The sequence below is a fragment of the Callorhinchus milii genome, unplaced genomic scaffold (assembly GCF_018977255.1).
Source record: "Callorhinchus milii isolate IMCB2004 unplaced genomic scaffold, IMCB_Cmil_1.0 Scaffold13, whole genome shotgun sequence".
NCBI classification, from domain to species: domain Eukaryota; kingdom Metazoa; phylum Chordata; class Chondrichthyes; order Chimaeriformes; family Callorhinchidae; genus Callorhinchus; species Callorhinchus milii.
Genome location: NW_024704754.1, coordinates 1,095,719 through 1,110,957, shown reverse-complemented (window position 1 = coordinate 1,110,957; position 15,239 = coordinate 1,095,719). Strand labels below are relative to the sequence as shown.

At 41.2% G+C, this 15,239-nt stretch overlaps 1 protein-coding gene across 6 annotated transcripts in view; it reads right to left on the bottom strand.

Moving 5' to 3' along the window:
* Positions 1-3,350: 3,350 nt before the first annotated feature.
* Positions 3,351-15,239, bottom strand: part of fam13b (family with sequence similarity 13 member B) — a 31,804-nt gene continuing 19,915 nt past the window's right edge. For 4 of the 6 annotated variants that reach the window (XM_042339854.1, XM_042339858.1, XM_042339855.1 and 1 more), the window contains 12 exons: positions 14,503-14,650; positions 13,451-13,516; positions 12,647-12,860; positions 12,353-12,491; positions 12,006-12,087; positions 10,472-10,704; positions 9,915-9,998; positions 9,080-9,175; positions 8,717-8,800; positions 8,133-8,323; positions 7,265-7,366; positions 3,351-5,396 (listed from right to left, as the gene is read on the bottom strand). In XM_042339854.1, the coding sequence (XP_042195788.1) occupies positions 5,273-5,396; positions 7,265-7,366; positions 8,133-8,323; positions 8,717-8,800; positions 9,080-9,175; positions 9,915-9,998; positions 10,472-10,704; positions 12,006-12,087; positions 12,353-12,491; positions 12,647-12,860; positions 13,451-13,516; positions 14,503-14,650 (1,563 nt within the window). In that variant the 3' untranslated portion in view covers positions 3,351-5,272. The remainder of the gene's footprint in view (positions 5,397-7,264; positions 7,367-8,132; positions 8,324-8,716; positions 8,801-9,079; positions 9,176-9,914; positions 9,999-10,471; positions 10,705-12,005; positions 12,088-12,352; positions 12,492-12,646; positions 12,861-13,450; positions 13,517-14,502; positions 14,651-15,239) is intronic. The other 2 variants (XM_042339857.1, XM_042339856.1) reach the window with 2 other exon arrangements.

Below are 15,239 nucleotides of genomic sequence, written 5' to 3'. Positions count from 1 at the left end.
CTCCCTCCCCTCCCCAGCCCTGCCCAGCCCTCCCTGCCCTGCCTGCCCTCCCCAGCCCAGCCCAGCCCTGCCCTCCCCAGCCCAGCCCAGCCCTGCCCTCCCTGCCCAGCCTCCCCACCCCTACCCTCCCCAGCCCTGCCTCCCTGCCCTGCCCTCCCCAGCCCTCCCTCCCCAGCCCTGCCCTCCCCTGCCCAGCCCTCCCTGCCCTGCCTGCCCTGCCCAGCCCTGCCCTCCCCTGCCTTGCCCTCCCTGCCCTGCCTCCGCTCCCTGCCCTCCCTGCCCAGCTCAGCCCTCCCTGCCCTGCCCAGCCCTGCCCTCCCCTCCCTGCCCTCCCCTGCCCTGCCCTGCCCAGCCCAGCCCAGCCCTCGCCCTGCCCTGCCCAGCCCAGCCCTCCCCTGCCCTGCCCAGCCCTCCCCAGCCCTGCCCTCCCTGCCCTCCCTGCCCAGCTCAGCCCTCCCTGCCCTGCCCAGCCCTGCCCTCCCCTGCCCTGCCCAGCCCAGCCCTCCCCTGCCCTGCCCTGCCCAGCCCTGCCCTCCCTGCCCTGCCCTCCCTGCCCAGCCCTGCCCTCCCTGCCCATCCATGCCCTCCCCTCCCCAGCCCTGCCCTCCCCTGCCCAGCCCTGCCCTCCCCAGCCCTGCCCTCCCCTGCCCAGCCCTGCCCTCCCCAGCCCTGCCCTGCCCTGCCCAGCCCTGCCCAGCCCAGCCCTCCCCTCCCCAGCCCTCCCCTCCCCAGCCCTGCCCTGCCCTCCCAGCCCAGCCCTGCCCTCCCTGCCCTCCCTGCCCTGCCCTCCCAGCCCTGCCCTCCCCTGCCCTCCCTGCCCTGCCCTCCCTGCCCTGCCCAGCCCTGCCCTCCCCTGCCCTCCCTGCCCTGCCCTCCCTGCCCTCCCTGCCCTGCCCTCCCTGCCCTGCCCAGCCCTGCCCTCCCCTGCCCTCCCCGCCCTGCCCTCCCCTGCCCTCCCTGCCCTGCCCTCCCTGCCCTCCCTGCCCTGCCCTCCCCAGCCCAGCCCAGCCCTCCCTGCCCTGCCCTCCCTGCCCTCCCCAGCCCAGCCCTGCCCTGCCCTGCCCTCCCTGCCCTGCTCAGCCCTCCCCTCCCCAGCCCTGCCCTCCCTGCCCTCCCTGCCCTGCCCTCCCTCCCCTCCCCAGCCCTGCCCTCCCTGCCCTCCCTGCCCTGCCCTCCCTGCCCTGCTCAGCCCATGTTGCTGTCTGTCAGCACCTGTGAAGGGTGTTTTATCCGCAAGTTGTGGTTGTGGTTGTGACTGCAGCTCAGTGGCGACCCCCTCAGGCGGGACAGCCAACTGCAGCTGAACCTGAACCCACCGAACTGTGTCCACCTGACATGACAGAGGGGCCTTATTATCATTATAATAATAAATAATAATAATAATAACAATAATAATAATAATCCTCGCATTTGATGTACCGCCTCATCGCGGCTTCGAGACGTCTCAAAGCATACACTGTAAGGTGAGCCGACCGTGTATTGTGTGGGCAAAGCATCGTTGAGACAAACATATATATTACAAAAGTAATTATTAGTTGTATATTTTGTAAACCATATTTGGCAAAACAAAGCCAGGGATACACACATATATATATATATATGTATACATATATATATATATATAAAAGATTCCTATTGCTGGCAGCACTGGAGAAGGTTGTCGAATTAATTGCTGTGTCTCTGTTCATCTAATGGATGTTATTGTTCGTGCTCAGTTAGTTACTGAACTCATGACGGCAAATTTGGCCGCAGGAATGCAATCCCTCATCCAGGGGTTGTTCACCCACAGCCCCTTTACCTCCCTCCCTGCCTTCAAAAACCCGCCTCAAGACCCTCCTCTTCGGCCGTGCCTTCGACTTAATGCCTCGGGACTGGGACCTCCTCCCGATGTGAGAGGCGCCGTACAAATATAATCTGTTGCTGTCGTCCCAGGAAATCGGGGATGTGTGGCCACACTGATTTAACACTTTGTTCGACACTGAGGTCGTCTGTTGTGTGACGCACAGAATAAAGGGGAGGATAATTATGAGACGAGCGTAAATTATTCTGTGCGCAACCGATAGCCGTCCAGCACCTCCTCTTGCGAGTCTCTCCTGAAAGGGCTTTCAGACTAAGCCGTCTCCAGTTTCACTGCATATATACATGAAGCTAATGATTTATGCATCGCCCTTTGTTTTACGAGTCCTTTCCAGCGTTTCCAATCCATTCATTGCAGGCGGAGGCTGGTTACCATTTCCGAGGACGCTGAAAGGGGGCATCAGCGGCGTGAAATTCACAGCTCATCGAGTAATAGAAACAGACGTGGCTGGGAACACTCAGAGGGTCAGGCATTTACGGCGAGGAAAAGTGAGGCGGCGTTTCAGGTTGACGACCTGTCACCAGAACTTGCAACCGGTCACCGACACCCAACATAAAAATGAGGTTTTATCGTACCCACTTTTTATTCGCGCTCAACCCGCGCACAGGGTCCATACGTTTCCAAAGGTATATTCTCGAGCTCTCAGTCGGGAGTCCGCTCCACTCCAATCCATCGGGGGGACTCGGGTCAGATTAAAGCAGAACACGTTATCAACAAAACACGACGTGACCCGGTTTAAATCTTCATGTTAGAATCTCTCTGGTGGTTTAGTTCTGTAAGCTGAAGCCACTCTGTCGCTTTCAACGCTCAAAGCTCTCACCAGAAATGGTAAATCCACTCCCGAGCTGACAGGTTCCCAACAACGTGTTGATAATAACGCTGCCCTCAGTTAGTGTCTCAACACAATCTTTTATTGTTTGAACACAGCGTTGTAGCATTGAAAATCAGTTTTCAGCCATTTTCGGTATTGAATCTGAGTACCACCTACGCCAAAATTTGCATTCTACAACTCAAAAAATTGCTAAACACTTGCCTTAAAGCTGCTGTTTTTATATTTAAAAAAGCTTATGCACACCTGCGAGACTAACTTCAGTGTAATTAAGAAAATCTGCTTTGACTTGCTTTTGGCACCTTGGTAATGTTTTATGTCCCAGCTCCGTCCCTTCCACTATTTAACAGAGGGGAACAGCCGGGGTGATACATTAACCCACGTTATACCAACACACTAATTTATTGCTGAACTATTATAAAACCCTTTTGAAAAAAATTGTCTTGAAATGTACTTGCTGCGCACAATTGGCTGCTATGTTTCGCCCACAAGTTAGTCACTACATTTTACAGTATATTCTGCAAAACACTTTTTGAGTCATCTCAAAGACGTGATAAGGCGCTATATCAAACTCAAGGATTATTTATGATTATTATTACTGTGCATTCAGCAATGGTGAGAGAAAACTGCCCCAAAAAATGATCGATCCGTGTGAATACCAGACAGTGTGGAAACATTTTTATTAAAGTAATGTCACAGCAAAACGTTAGAACTACGAATAGATAATAATCTTCAGAAATAAATAATCTACATTATGTAACATGCACTGTTGTAAATCTTGTAGTTCACCAAAACATGAAACCACTTCCTTTAAAGCCTTTGGTTGGCAATTATGATGGCACACAGTGAAATGTTCTTGCCATGCATACTCATTACATTGTTCACCTCGAGCAGGAAACGGTCTTAAACATCTGATACGTAGCAGATATTCCATAGTTCAAACTTTTGACAATTTTATTGCTATTATGATTGTTTCTCTGCATATTTCATGCACATTATTTTTTTCTCTTTGAATTATCAAGCAATTTCAATATGTGGACCAGACCAAGTATCACAATGCAAGAATTGTAGGTAAGACGGGTTAGAAAAACATTTAACACCAGAAATATACAGAATAAATATACAGATAAAACCAGAAGATTTAAACAAAACTGTGTATAAATGATACATTACTATAAAATGTACCACAGTACATCTATATATGCACACAAATTGAGCCCAAATATTTATTACGTTCTTCATATTGTAATTTTCAATCATGACGTGTCAGCGTACTACATACAATGCATAACAATTTTGCTGGATTTCTTACATAAAACAAAACTAATCATGTACAAAAATGTACACATTCAATTGCTTCCAATGTACATGTCTGCAGATTAAGCCTGCCTTCAATATGGTGTCCTTGTGTTATTTACCAAAAACTTAGTAAGTACTGCTTGTTAAAATCATGCAAACATAAAAGTTAGCTGCTCAAATCACATAAATACAGTAGATACATGCATTGTTCTCACAATTATAACCAGTATTACAAAGGAACACCCACTTATTTTTAAATGGCAAGGAGACTCACTGATGTAGTTTCCAAAAGTTACATTAATTTAAAAAAAACACTTCACAATAAATGTAACAGTTCATATCGTCATTGAGCAGATTATAGCCAGAAAAAAAGTGGCACGAGTACAGGAAGTTATACTGAAAGCAGGAACTTCATTTTAAATCACATTCATAAAATCAAATTCTGCCAAATATTTTTTTTACTCGACAGGGGAAAAAAAATAATCTCAAAAATGTTAATAAACTCAATAAAAGTAATAAACAACGATTTAGAAACCATCGACTGTATGTTAGTGCTTTAGTACCATTGTGGGGTGACGGGCAAGTTCCATCTTTTCTGTACAAGCAAATTTAACGGGTATAAATACCAGCACATATTATGTCCACTTCACAAAATGGTTGATGGTACAAGTGCAATACTTCTGAAAGCACGACCGGAACTTTTCTTTGCTCAGAATAGACACACCCGACTAATGCTTTGGAAAATTGCAGTTCAAACCGACGATTCTGATGCCAACGATTAAATTAAAAGAATTCAAAACATTATTTTAAACTATGCAATGCAGCAAGTACAGGATAACAAGCATACCTTTGCTTTACACGTGTTTCTATGATGGCATTCAATTTGGCTGAACTGTAGCTTGAGGAAACAAAATGTTTTTGCATTCTATCATTGGATGCCCTCAAGGTATTTTGAAAGCATTTAAGTACCAACAATAATTCCATGCTTGCACAAGTACAAGCCTCACCTGTCAGACATGTCGAGCAACAAAACACAAGACAGTACAGACCAATTAAGGGAATGTCATCTCTCTTTTGTCCTCTTTACTCTGGGAGTATCCACCTGCCATTCATAACTACCTCAGGGCACAACCCTAACTATTATTCATCAATTGATAAAGAAGCACCAAAGGTACATAGATTGGCTTCGGGTAACGATATGTCACAAAAGAGGTAAGCACCAGTTCCATTAACTAAAGTGTGCAACAACAATGTTCAAGATAAAGATAGTACTGATTAATATTGATTTAAATGGATTTAGCAGAATCTTGCTTGCTAATGAGAACCTCCAAAAGCCTACACCTGGCTTTTATGTGTTTATATTCTCTGTACTCTTCAATCATTGGGGTTCGATCTTCTTTCTGTACATTCCTAGATCATACAAGAAAATGTGTTACTATCATTTTTTTTTACAGAGTGGATTTCAACAGAAACCTACAAATATTCTTATGTCAATTTTGGTAGACAATTCATTCAGCTAATATTTTAATCATTGTGTTAAACTTGCAATTTTCTTGGATTAGAATCTGCAAGCATACATGTCTACGTCTGGATGGCTAATCTCTTTGTGAGTTCAAAGTAAAACATATGATCATTTAGCTTCAAAGTACACTACACTCCCAACACACGTAGTAAGAAATTACAAAAAAATCTGTATGTACCAACAGAAAACAGATGTTAATACACAGCAGCTAAAGGTTTATATAACTAGACTAATTCATAGTGTAAGAGCTAAGAGTTAAGGCAGATCTCAAACTACTGTTTTGAGAGAAATTCACTTACTATTGTAATCACATTTGTTGGGGGCCACAGTGCTGTCTGGAACAGTAATCACGTAGCTGAGAACAGTAAATTCCTGTAGGAATCACTTCTTGGAGCAATATTTATGCACTTTTTTCTATATATGAGCTACCGTGAAAAATGTTCACATAAAAGAAACTGTTAGAGGGTTGCAACAATGACTCAGAGCTTTTGAGCAAGTAGTTGAGCCATAAAGACTTGGAAGGTCCCTTATTCGATATCTAGTTTGTGCTGAGGTAGGAGATTTCAGCCAGGACAGAACCAGGGCCACTAAAATTGCTGGTGCCTTTGGTTAGGGAGAAAATCGGTCACGACTCCCATTTTATCTTTCTCTAGCAAATGTTTCTGGAGGTGAGGTGTGTGAATGTGGCATCAGCTAAGGATGGGTATGTGTTGGAGAGCGATGGTGCCCAGTCGAATATCATTCTGAACATCATCAAGGTTCACAGATAAAGAACAGCCGTTTGGGCAAGTTACTTGTAAGCAACCAGTACCCCTGGAATTACTCTTGCACAAGGTAAAAGAAGGCAAAAACATAACATAACAACAATTTGCTGGCAAAAGAAGACCAAGGTCTATCCAGTTTGCCTTCCACCATCCTGGCAGTCGCTTGACATGTTGTGTCCCAAACTATCCCCCAGATATTATTTTCTAGCAGAAATCTATCGAATTTGTTCTTAAAACAAACAACATGTTCTGCCTCCACCGCCTGTATGGAAAGGGAGCCTGTTCCATACATTTCAGAAGAAAGGCGGGGAAGGGGTTAAGAGTTATAATACAACATAAAATTGGAAACACATATAAAACATCTTTTGGTTGCCTTCCATTACTGCAGAAAGTGCTTCAACAAAACCTGTCAAGGGATGGGGAAGAAGAGTTCGCATTATACATTCAAAGAATGCTGAAGTACAACTTTTTGTACAAGGGGTTTTGCCCATAAAATATAGTCAATTCACTTTACAGTACATTCTGAAGCGCTTTGAGATGTCTGGCAGATGAGATAAAGCATTATATAAAAAGAAAGTATTATTATTACTATTATTACAACTTGTACCAAAGTGCTCTAGGGTTCTGGTTCTGGTCATTTTTATTCTTATAACAAAATGATGAATTTAGTCCACTTTAGAATCTGAAAGCAGCAATCTCCCGCCCTCCAAATTGCCCATTTTGAACAGAAAATATTGGAAATATTGTTCTGACAAACGTTTGCTATTTGAGAAAAATCTTTGTGTGAACCGCACTAAACCTTCACTGCCCACCAAATGCTGTGTGGACATCAGATGAATCAATGGCTAAGTGTCAAATATGTTAAGGTATTGTTCAATTTATCCTTAAATCTCATTCGAAGATGTAAAAAAATGACAACGCAGGATCGAGCTAAATCTGTGGCTTTAGCTACCTGTTTATATTCAAATAACAGAAGTTTAATAAGGACCAACCTTCCATTTTGTCGATAGAATTCTCCTTCAAATTCACGTAGCGCCTTCCGTAATTTCTTCTTGTCAGCTCTTGCTTTCCAGAGTTGCTCAAGTAACTCTGGCCTGAAAATGACCAAATCATAAATAAACTCAAGACAACCCCGAAGCTATGGCTAAATTTTAAGATTGGACTAGAAAAGGTGGACAAGACAGATATTTTATCAGCATTAATCCGCTATCCTCCTTAGCAACCAAATTTAATATTTTTAAATTTGTCTACCTGGAAGGTCTCAGGTTCAACAGATACTTGGAAGTAAGGGAATTAATGGGTTTGTGTAAAGGTTGGGGGAATGGGATTAGGGTTAGGGATTGAGAAATAAAACGTGATGTAATAAACTGCGCTCAAAGGATCGACCAATTCCTCATCTTTCTATGTAAAATAGGGTCAGATCTGCCATTGTTCCGGAGGATGTCATCTCAGACCTAGGTGTCCAAACGTTTGTTTGATGTGGGCCATATTGTGAAATGTTGTGCGCGTTACAGCAGAATGATGCATATCCAGATCTGGTCTGGAAAGCCAGAATTTCCAGCTGAGTGTAATTATAATGTCAGTACCGGCATTTTGCAGCACCATAAAATGCCGGGACCAGGGGTGTAATGGTCTCGGTCTGGCTGGCAGAAGATAGCGAATAAATTATCTTCTGATCACGGGATTCAATGGAGTCAAACTCCATCTCCCTGACCACTGTGAAGACCAGCAAGCACAGTGAGCACTAGGAGAGCGAGCCGACGGGAGTCTATCAGACTCAGTAGGAATTCCGGATACCCGGAGTCCATCCGGTAAACCAGGGGTTTACGGTATATTGTTTATAACTCCTAACAGACTCACATTGACGCTGCATGGATACTCGATGCCCCTAGATCAAGGTTCAGTTTGGCTGAAGTCTCTTCTCCACTGTGCTCGATTGTGTCGTGCTCACTCTCCAGCTGATCTAAAAAGGTTCTGGTATGGCAGCCTAGTTTTAGGGTATCAGCAAAGCTCGCTGTCATATTACAATCATCTTCCTCCTCGTCTTCCTCCTAGAAAATACACAAAGGTAAGCTGCAAACTTACACACTGAACAAGGTCAATAACAATGGAATCTGCTGCAACACGTTAATACAATATGGGTTCATTTATAAGGCAAGACTCCAACATTCACAGTACTCGTTTTGCCTACAAAATACAGTCAATTCATTTACTGTATATTCTGTGAAGCACTTTGAGACGTCTCGAAGACGTGATAAGGAGCTATATCAAATGTAAGTATTAGTACTACATAGGAAACAAAATCCAAAATGCAAGCAGAAAGCCGGATGGCTCCTTCCTGCGAACATCGGATGTTTGAATGATTTTAAAATCATTTAAAATATTACTAATAGGTACTATAATTCTGCATTATTCGTACGACACTTTGAAAACTGAATTTTTACCTTGATTTCTTCAAAAAAGTGAGCGGTTTCGCCTTCAATGATCGGCTGTAATGTTTGACCACGGCGTTTGGTTGATGGGGAACCCTGAAGGGAATTAAATAAATCAGCATAAGAAAATCATCTTGTCTTGGAAGATTTAATGGTAACACAATGTAAAGGCTGTGAAATGAGAATAACTGGTTGTCCAATGCTACATTGATCACACATTATATAATTTGCTGAATTAACCACATCCATATTAACAATTACAGCATTCAGACCAATCCAGTGGTAGGGCCCCATTAAGATGCTTTATATAAAGTACCATTGTTAATAGACTTCACAAAAAAAAATCCTTCAGTTTCAGACAGACTTCACACTTACAATAATTGGTATTAGGTTAGCTTTGGTTAGGATCTGTTTCACCAGTCGGTATCGATCATACAAAGGCTTCACCAGCTGCCTTTGCTCTCTAGTAACCTTGAAAATTAGATAAGATTCATTTAACAAGAAGGATGCTAACAAAACAAACTCAATATACGTTATTACAAACTTACAGGAGTTAATGAAGCATTTATGACATAACAAGATGTAATTAATTGATGGCATATATATATTATATATATTATATAATATATACATACACACGTATTCAACATAGGGAATGTTAAATTATTAACATATTTCAACCATACATCAGAATTACGAATACTTGCAACCAACATTCATAATTTTTCATATTGAAAAGCATTCTTTGTCACTCACACCAGCGCTGTTGTAGTGACATAAGAGGCAGACAGGCACTTATGACCATCACACCATCAAGAGTCCTGACATATCTAACAAATCATGAAGTTGTAGATTAAAATCCAGGAATTAGAATACTGAACAATCCATGGACTTTATATTTATTAGATACCAATTTCCAAACTTGTCACCTGAACCTGTAGTTCAAACCTTTTTTTTGAAATAAAATATTATCGGGTGTTTTTCAACTCAATGACAACAACAGCAACAATTCAGAAAATAAATACCGATTTAAAGGATTAACTGATCAGAAATATGGAAAGACGAGTTTAACTTTACACCTTTGTTTAGAAAAAAAGGCAATTCTTATATCAACACGGACTATTACTGCACTGTAGAACATTTAAAGCATCACCAGCTAACCAATAATGAAGTTTAAAAGGCAAGTACTAAAACTATAGGAAAAACATACCGGTCGTCCATGAATGCTTTCAAAATAGAGTAGACTTTTCTGAAGGGCTACCTTCTCCGCTGCTAAATGATTTTGCCTCATTTCCTGATGGAGAATGCACTTCATGAAAGACTGCACGTGAAATGATGACTGCTTGTGTAAATTAACTTCATTAAAAACACAGTGGGCATTTCAAACATTGAAAAGGAAAAATGTTTCAGGACTTAAAAGCAAATAAAGTGAGACAATTACTAAAAATGCTACGGAAAGAATTGAGATTTTAAATCCTTAAACAGGTTACTAATTAACCCCATTCAGATTACAGGCTGCAATCCCAGTGCTCTTTTGGAATAGCGAGATTCACGGATTTTAATGCCCCAAAACTTACCTCGTCCCCTTGCACCTAGGATTGTATATCAGCCGATATACAATCCCGAAATTGCCAGGATTCCCTTCAGTGAATCCGGGGATTTCAGGGGCATTATTACCCAAAGGGATCGGGATTTCCAGGATTGCAACACCCCCCACCACCCCAACCCATTGCAGATGGAAATAACTTTTCAATTAGTTGCACGTACCTTGATATCTTCTGGCCAGTCCTCCTCAGCTCGCTTTTCCTTCAGTCTGTTTAAGATAGCTTCCAATGTTGCCTCCATTGATGGCTTGGCTTCTTTTCCGGGTGTTTCTCTGTGGTGTGCGTCTCCACGCTCGTGTTCCAAACAGGAACCAAAACTTTTGGGTAGGGTATTGCTACGGGGCCGTGCTTGAGGTAAAATTTCTAAATCTTTTTCAATCGTTCGGGATTTTGCCTCTGACATGAAAAGACAAAGGGAAACATGTGGGTGTAGATCTCTTCGGTTGTTTACTGGTTGCTTGTTCTAGTTCATTCTGATCAATTGATTTAGTGCCAATTGATAAAGGCCCGGGTCAATAGGAATACAGTTGATCAGAATTTTAATACAGTCTGGTATTTTAAGTGCTAATACCTTAACAATGCCAGATGAATTCTCTCATCCAGGCACGATTGATCACACTGCCAGCACCACAGATGAGACAACTCATCCAGTGATCGTGCTTTTACTTTGATTCAAACAACAATTTGGACACATTCACAGAGACAACCATGTCAATTTTTTTTAAGACTTCTAGACCTCAACTGGCTGAAAAACTGACCTTGAGAACTGGTCTTCAGCCAACCAGAGGCCAATTTTTCAGTATTGATTCCACCTCCAAAATGGACGGTGGTACCAAAGAGGCTGAGAAAAACAAGTAAAGTGTTTTAAGTTTAAAATTAGGAAAGAAAGGAAAGAATACTTAGAATGGGTTATATTAGTTAGAAATAAATGTACAGTTAAAGTAAGTGTAAAGTAAATGTACAGTTAAATAAAATAAGAGATGAATGGGGCAAAAGGGACAGAGCCATGGATGCTAAAGCTCTTTTAGGTTTTTTTTGTAGTTGTAGACATTACAGTAATAAAGCTGCACTTTGACATCCAAATAATTTTATTACTGTAATTTCTGTGCTTTAACAACATGTTATAGGAACTGAAAACTTGCAACAATGATTGGCACAGAAAGTTGAACTCCCAAGACCTGAGAGCGAGGTCATGGAGAGGAAGTGTGTGTGAGTGCGTGCGTGTGTGCACGGGTGGGTGGGTGGGGGAAGAGATGGAATTAGGAAAGATGAAAATTAATAAGATGGTAGAGCAAGCCCAAAGGGCAAAATGATCCAATCCTGTTCCTAACTTCCACAGATGGAAATTAAATCTAATTTGTTTTGGAAACTTAAAGAGGGGGCTTGTCTTCATGACAAAGTTTGAAAATCATTTTTGTTTGGTAAGGAAAGAGAAGCAGAGAGCTGCAGTGGATTGTTGTCGCTATATGCCACCACAAAAATGATGAGATGATGCACTTTCCAACAATTCATCTCCCAGTTACATTTTTTATAAACTTTTTTTTTGCCAAACACAGATTTTTCACAAAGATGGCAAAAGGTTATCTCTATAAAAACCTGAACCTACACAATTGCAGAGACATGTTTCAATAGACAGAATGGCCACATACAATGGGATATACAGATCTTGGAAAAAAATAAGTGACTGGGGTCTTCACCTTTCATTTGTTTGCGCAGCTTGACCAGTTCGTTCATCCATTTCAAAACCTTCGGATTTGCTGCCTTATCACTGTGGGATGGCTGCAAATGAAATCGAACATATTTATGTTAAAAAAAATCTTGGCTTGAAAAGGTTGAAACCATCTTTCCTGTTTAGCTAAAAGTGGAGAAATGGCAATGACATTATTTTATTTAACAACAATCCAATTTTGTGAGTGAATTTTCAATGGAATTTTAGTAACTACACAGGGCAATGAATAACTAATTAATCTCACACAAGACGTCTCTGCTGTGATCTCAGCCCCAATATTAAAATAATTTTATATACTTTTTTATAAAATCTTACCTTATACTTCCTCTCCTTTTCAAACTGATCTTCATATAACTTTATTTTCTTTTTGATGCTCTGTAATTTTTTGGTGAGCTGTAAACGTGTCTGCTCTTCCTTTTCTTCATCTTTGGAATCAAACGATGATCTTCGAGGTCTGGAAACATAATAACAGTGAATAACATTATTATTTAACCAACCATTGGTCTATCCCCACAAACAAACTGCTCGTCCAGTGAAACGTGTCTGAGCAAAGGCAGAATTTGGGGAAAATAAAAAATAAGTTGATTCCAACACTGTAAGTGGTCCTACCTGAAGGAGGTTGGTCCTTTCAATGAGATTAATGAATCAGGTTCCCGAAGAAAGCGCTGGCTGTGACCAAAGTTGAGGTAACGACGACACAGCATGGGCTGTGGATCTTCCTCCAGCGGGTGGCTAGTCAGTCGGCCTGCCTGCGGGGAAAGTTGTGCTTCCCCCAACTCATGCTCATATTCATCCTGCCACGATTTGAATGCAGGAACAGGATCTGTTGAAGGATAAACAAAACACAGGTTGTTGAATCACAATTTAACAAATGGAAATGGGATCAAGCACATTTAAAAGTTTTCACATCATAAGTTTAAAAGTCTTAAAACATGATGCTGAAATCACGAGTTGCATTCTTATCGCCCCAAACAGCTCTTAATTTAAATATGTTCAATATGTTGGAGAACAACATTTTCAATTAAGGTGCAACTTGCACTAAAAGCTAAATGAACATACCACTGTAAGTACAATTATTATTCTCCTCCAGCTTAATAAACAGAAAAATATTGTTTTACTCACACTACGTTTTCTTCGGGAAAAAACATCGCCCTAATTCTACCAACAGATTTTACATAAGAAATCTAAAATGGGTGACTATTCGTATAATATTCAATAAACCACTTTCAAGTTAGTAAAATCAAGCATTAAAGTCACCTTCTAAAGGAAAATGTCTCATTAAAATAAGCACTTGAGCAGAGTGAAAATTCAAACACAAAACACTGAATGGAACAAAGAGTTCAGATGAGAGTAGAAAGATTTTTTTTTAAATGTTGGTTGATTGAACACAGATCGATGGCAAAGCATACTTACCATTCCCATCTCTTTGAAGATGCATTGTTTTGAAATCAATGAAGGGAAAAGTGATTGTACATGGCGCTAATAGAATGAAAAAACGGTAAAAAAAACACCAGTGTGAGCAGCAAGCAGTCAGACACCCCATCAAACACATAAAGGTAAAACAGAAAGCACAATCAGTGATCATTCCTTCTCTCAAGCGAGTTCAAATTTCAATACCAGTGCCGAAAAAGGTTTATTGTTTGGTTTTGGTCTCAAATCCAAATCCATCCTGCAGCAAAAAACAAGTTTAATCTGTCCGTCTGTCTAACAACGTACTTTCAATAGAGGAATCACAAATCTCTAATAGTCTTATGAAGACAGAAACACTACTTCAATGAGCGAGTAATGACTTATGGAACAGGCTCCCTAGGGAAACAAAAAATGTTTGTTTCAAGAACAAACTAGACAGATTTCTGCTAGAAAATAATCTCTCTGGATACAGTATAGTTTGGGACATGACATGTCAAGCGACTGCAATGTCGGTGGAGGGGGAACTAGATGGACCTTGGTATTCTTTCGCCTAACAAATTCTTATGTGCTTAAGTTCTTAAGACTGAAAAAATCTTAGTTATCTTTTTCAAGGTACAGCCCATGAAATGGAGGGGGGTGAGAAATTATAGTGTCTAAGGTCATGTAATCTAACTAAATGGTACAGCCAAACACTTCCATGAAGATGAAAAACATACAAAATTACTGCATGACATGGCAGAAAAATCCACAGCAGAAAATATTAAAATGTAGGGAATAGATCCAACACTCAACACAAAACACTTCAAAGAGATTGGTTCAACTGCAAGTGAGTGGGGCAGAGCATAAATTGCAAGTGAGTGGGGCAGAGCATAGAGCATAAACATGAAGCATACTAAGCAAAAAAAGACAATAGAGAGAAATTAAAACTAAAAGATCTGCTTCTGGGCTTCACATGATGACCTATAAAATTGATATCCAACAACATTTTGAAATCCAGATGACTTAAAGGCAATGCACGTTTCATGTTAGTTTATGTTCTGTAATGGATCCATTACCTTCCCAGTCGCATGTCTCAGCCACCTTCTTCAGATCAAGGGGAGCAATTTCCGGTCGTACTTTATCTGCCCGAAAAGAAACACTCCTACGTGCTGGTACATCAGACTCTGTGTTAGCATTTAAATCGTAAACTCCAGTCGCGAAACCCTGAAAATAGGATTAAAAAAATGTTCATTTGTTTTTTGTTAAATCTGTTTGCTGTCAAAACAAGAAACATTATCTGCACATTAAGGGGAAAGTTCTAAGCCTAAAGCATACTGATATTTAATACACATACTCCAGCAATATCCATGATACTTATCTCTACAACAAAATAGTTTTCAAAGTAGATAAACGTAGGCCTTTAATTTATTGAGAAATAAGAAGCAATCTTCCATATTCAGTTGCTACTTTACTTACTACAGGTAGAAATAAAGAAATTGTGTCTATTTTGTTTTTATTACTGGAAATGAAGTTCCCACAGAAGATGGAGAGGGGAAACTTATTTACTTTCAGTTCATCACCTTATTGGCAATCATGTCATAGAAACAGGTGATTTACAATGTGGGTAATTTGTTGGAGTTTGGCGAGATTAAGATCTACACTATGTAGTTATTTTTTGTACACATATCCTTCAAGACTTACTTTCTCACAGATGTGACAATTACAATGTTTGACGATCACCCTGGGAATGGAACCTGACCCAGGTTTATAGCCTTTTCGAATGTCTGATGCCTTGTGTAGTTAATGTTCCAAC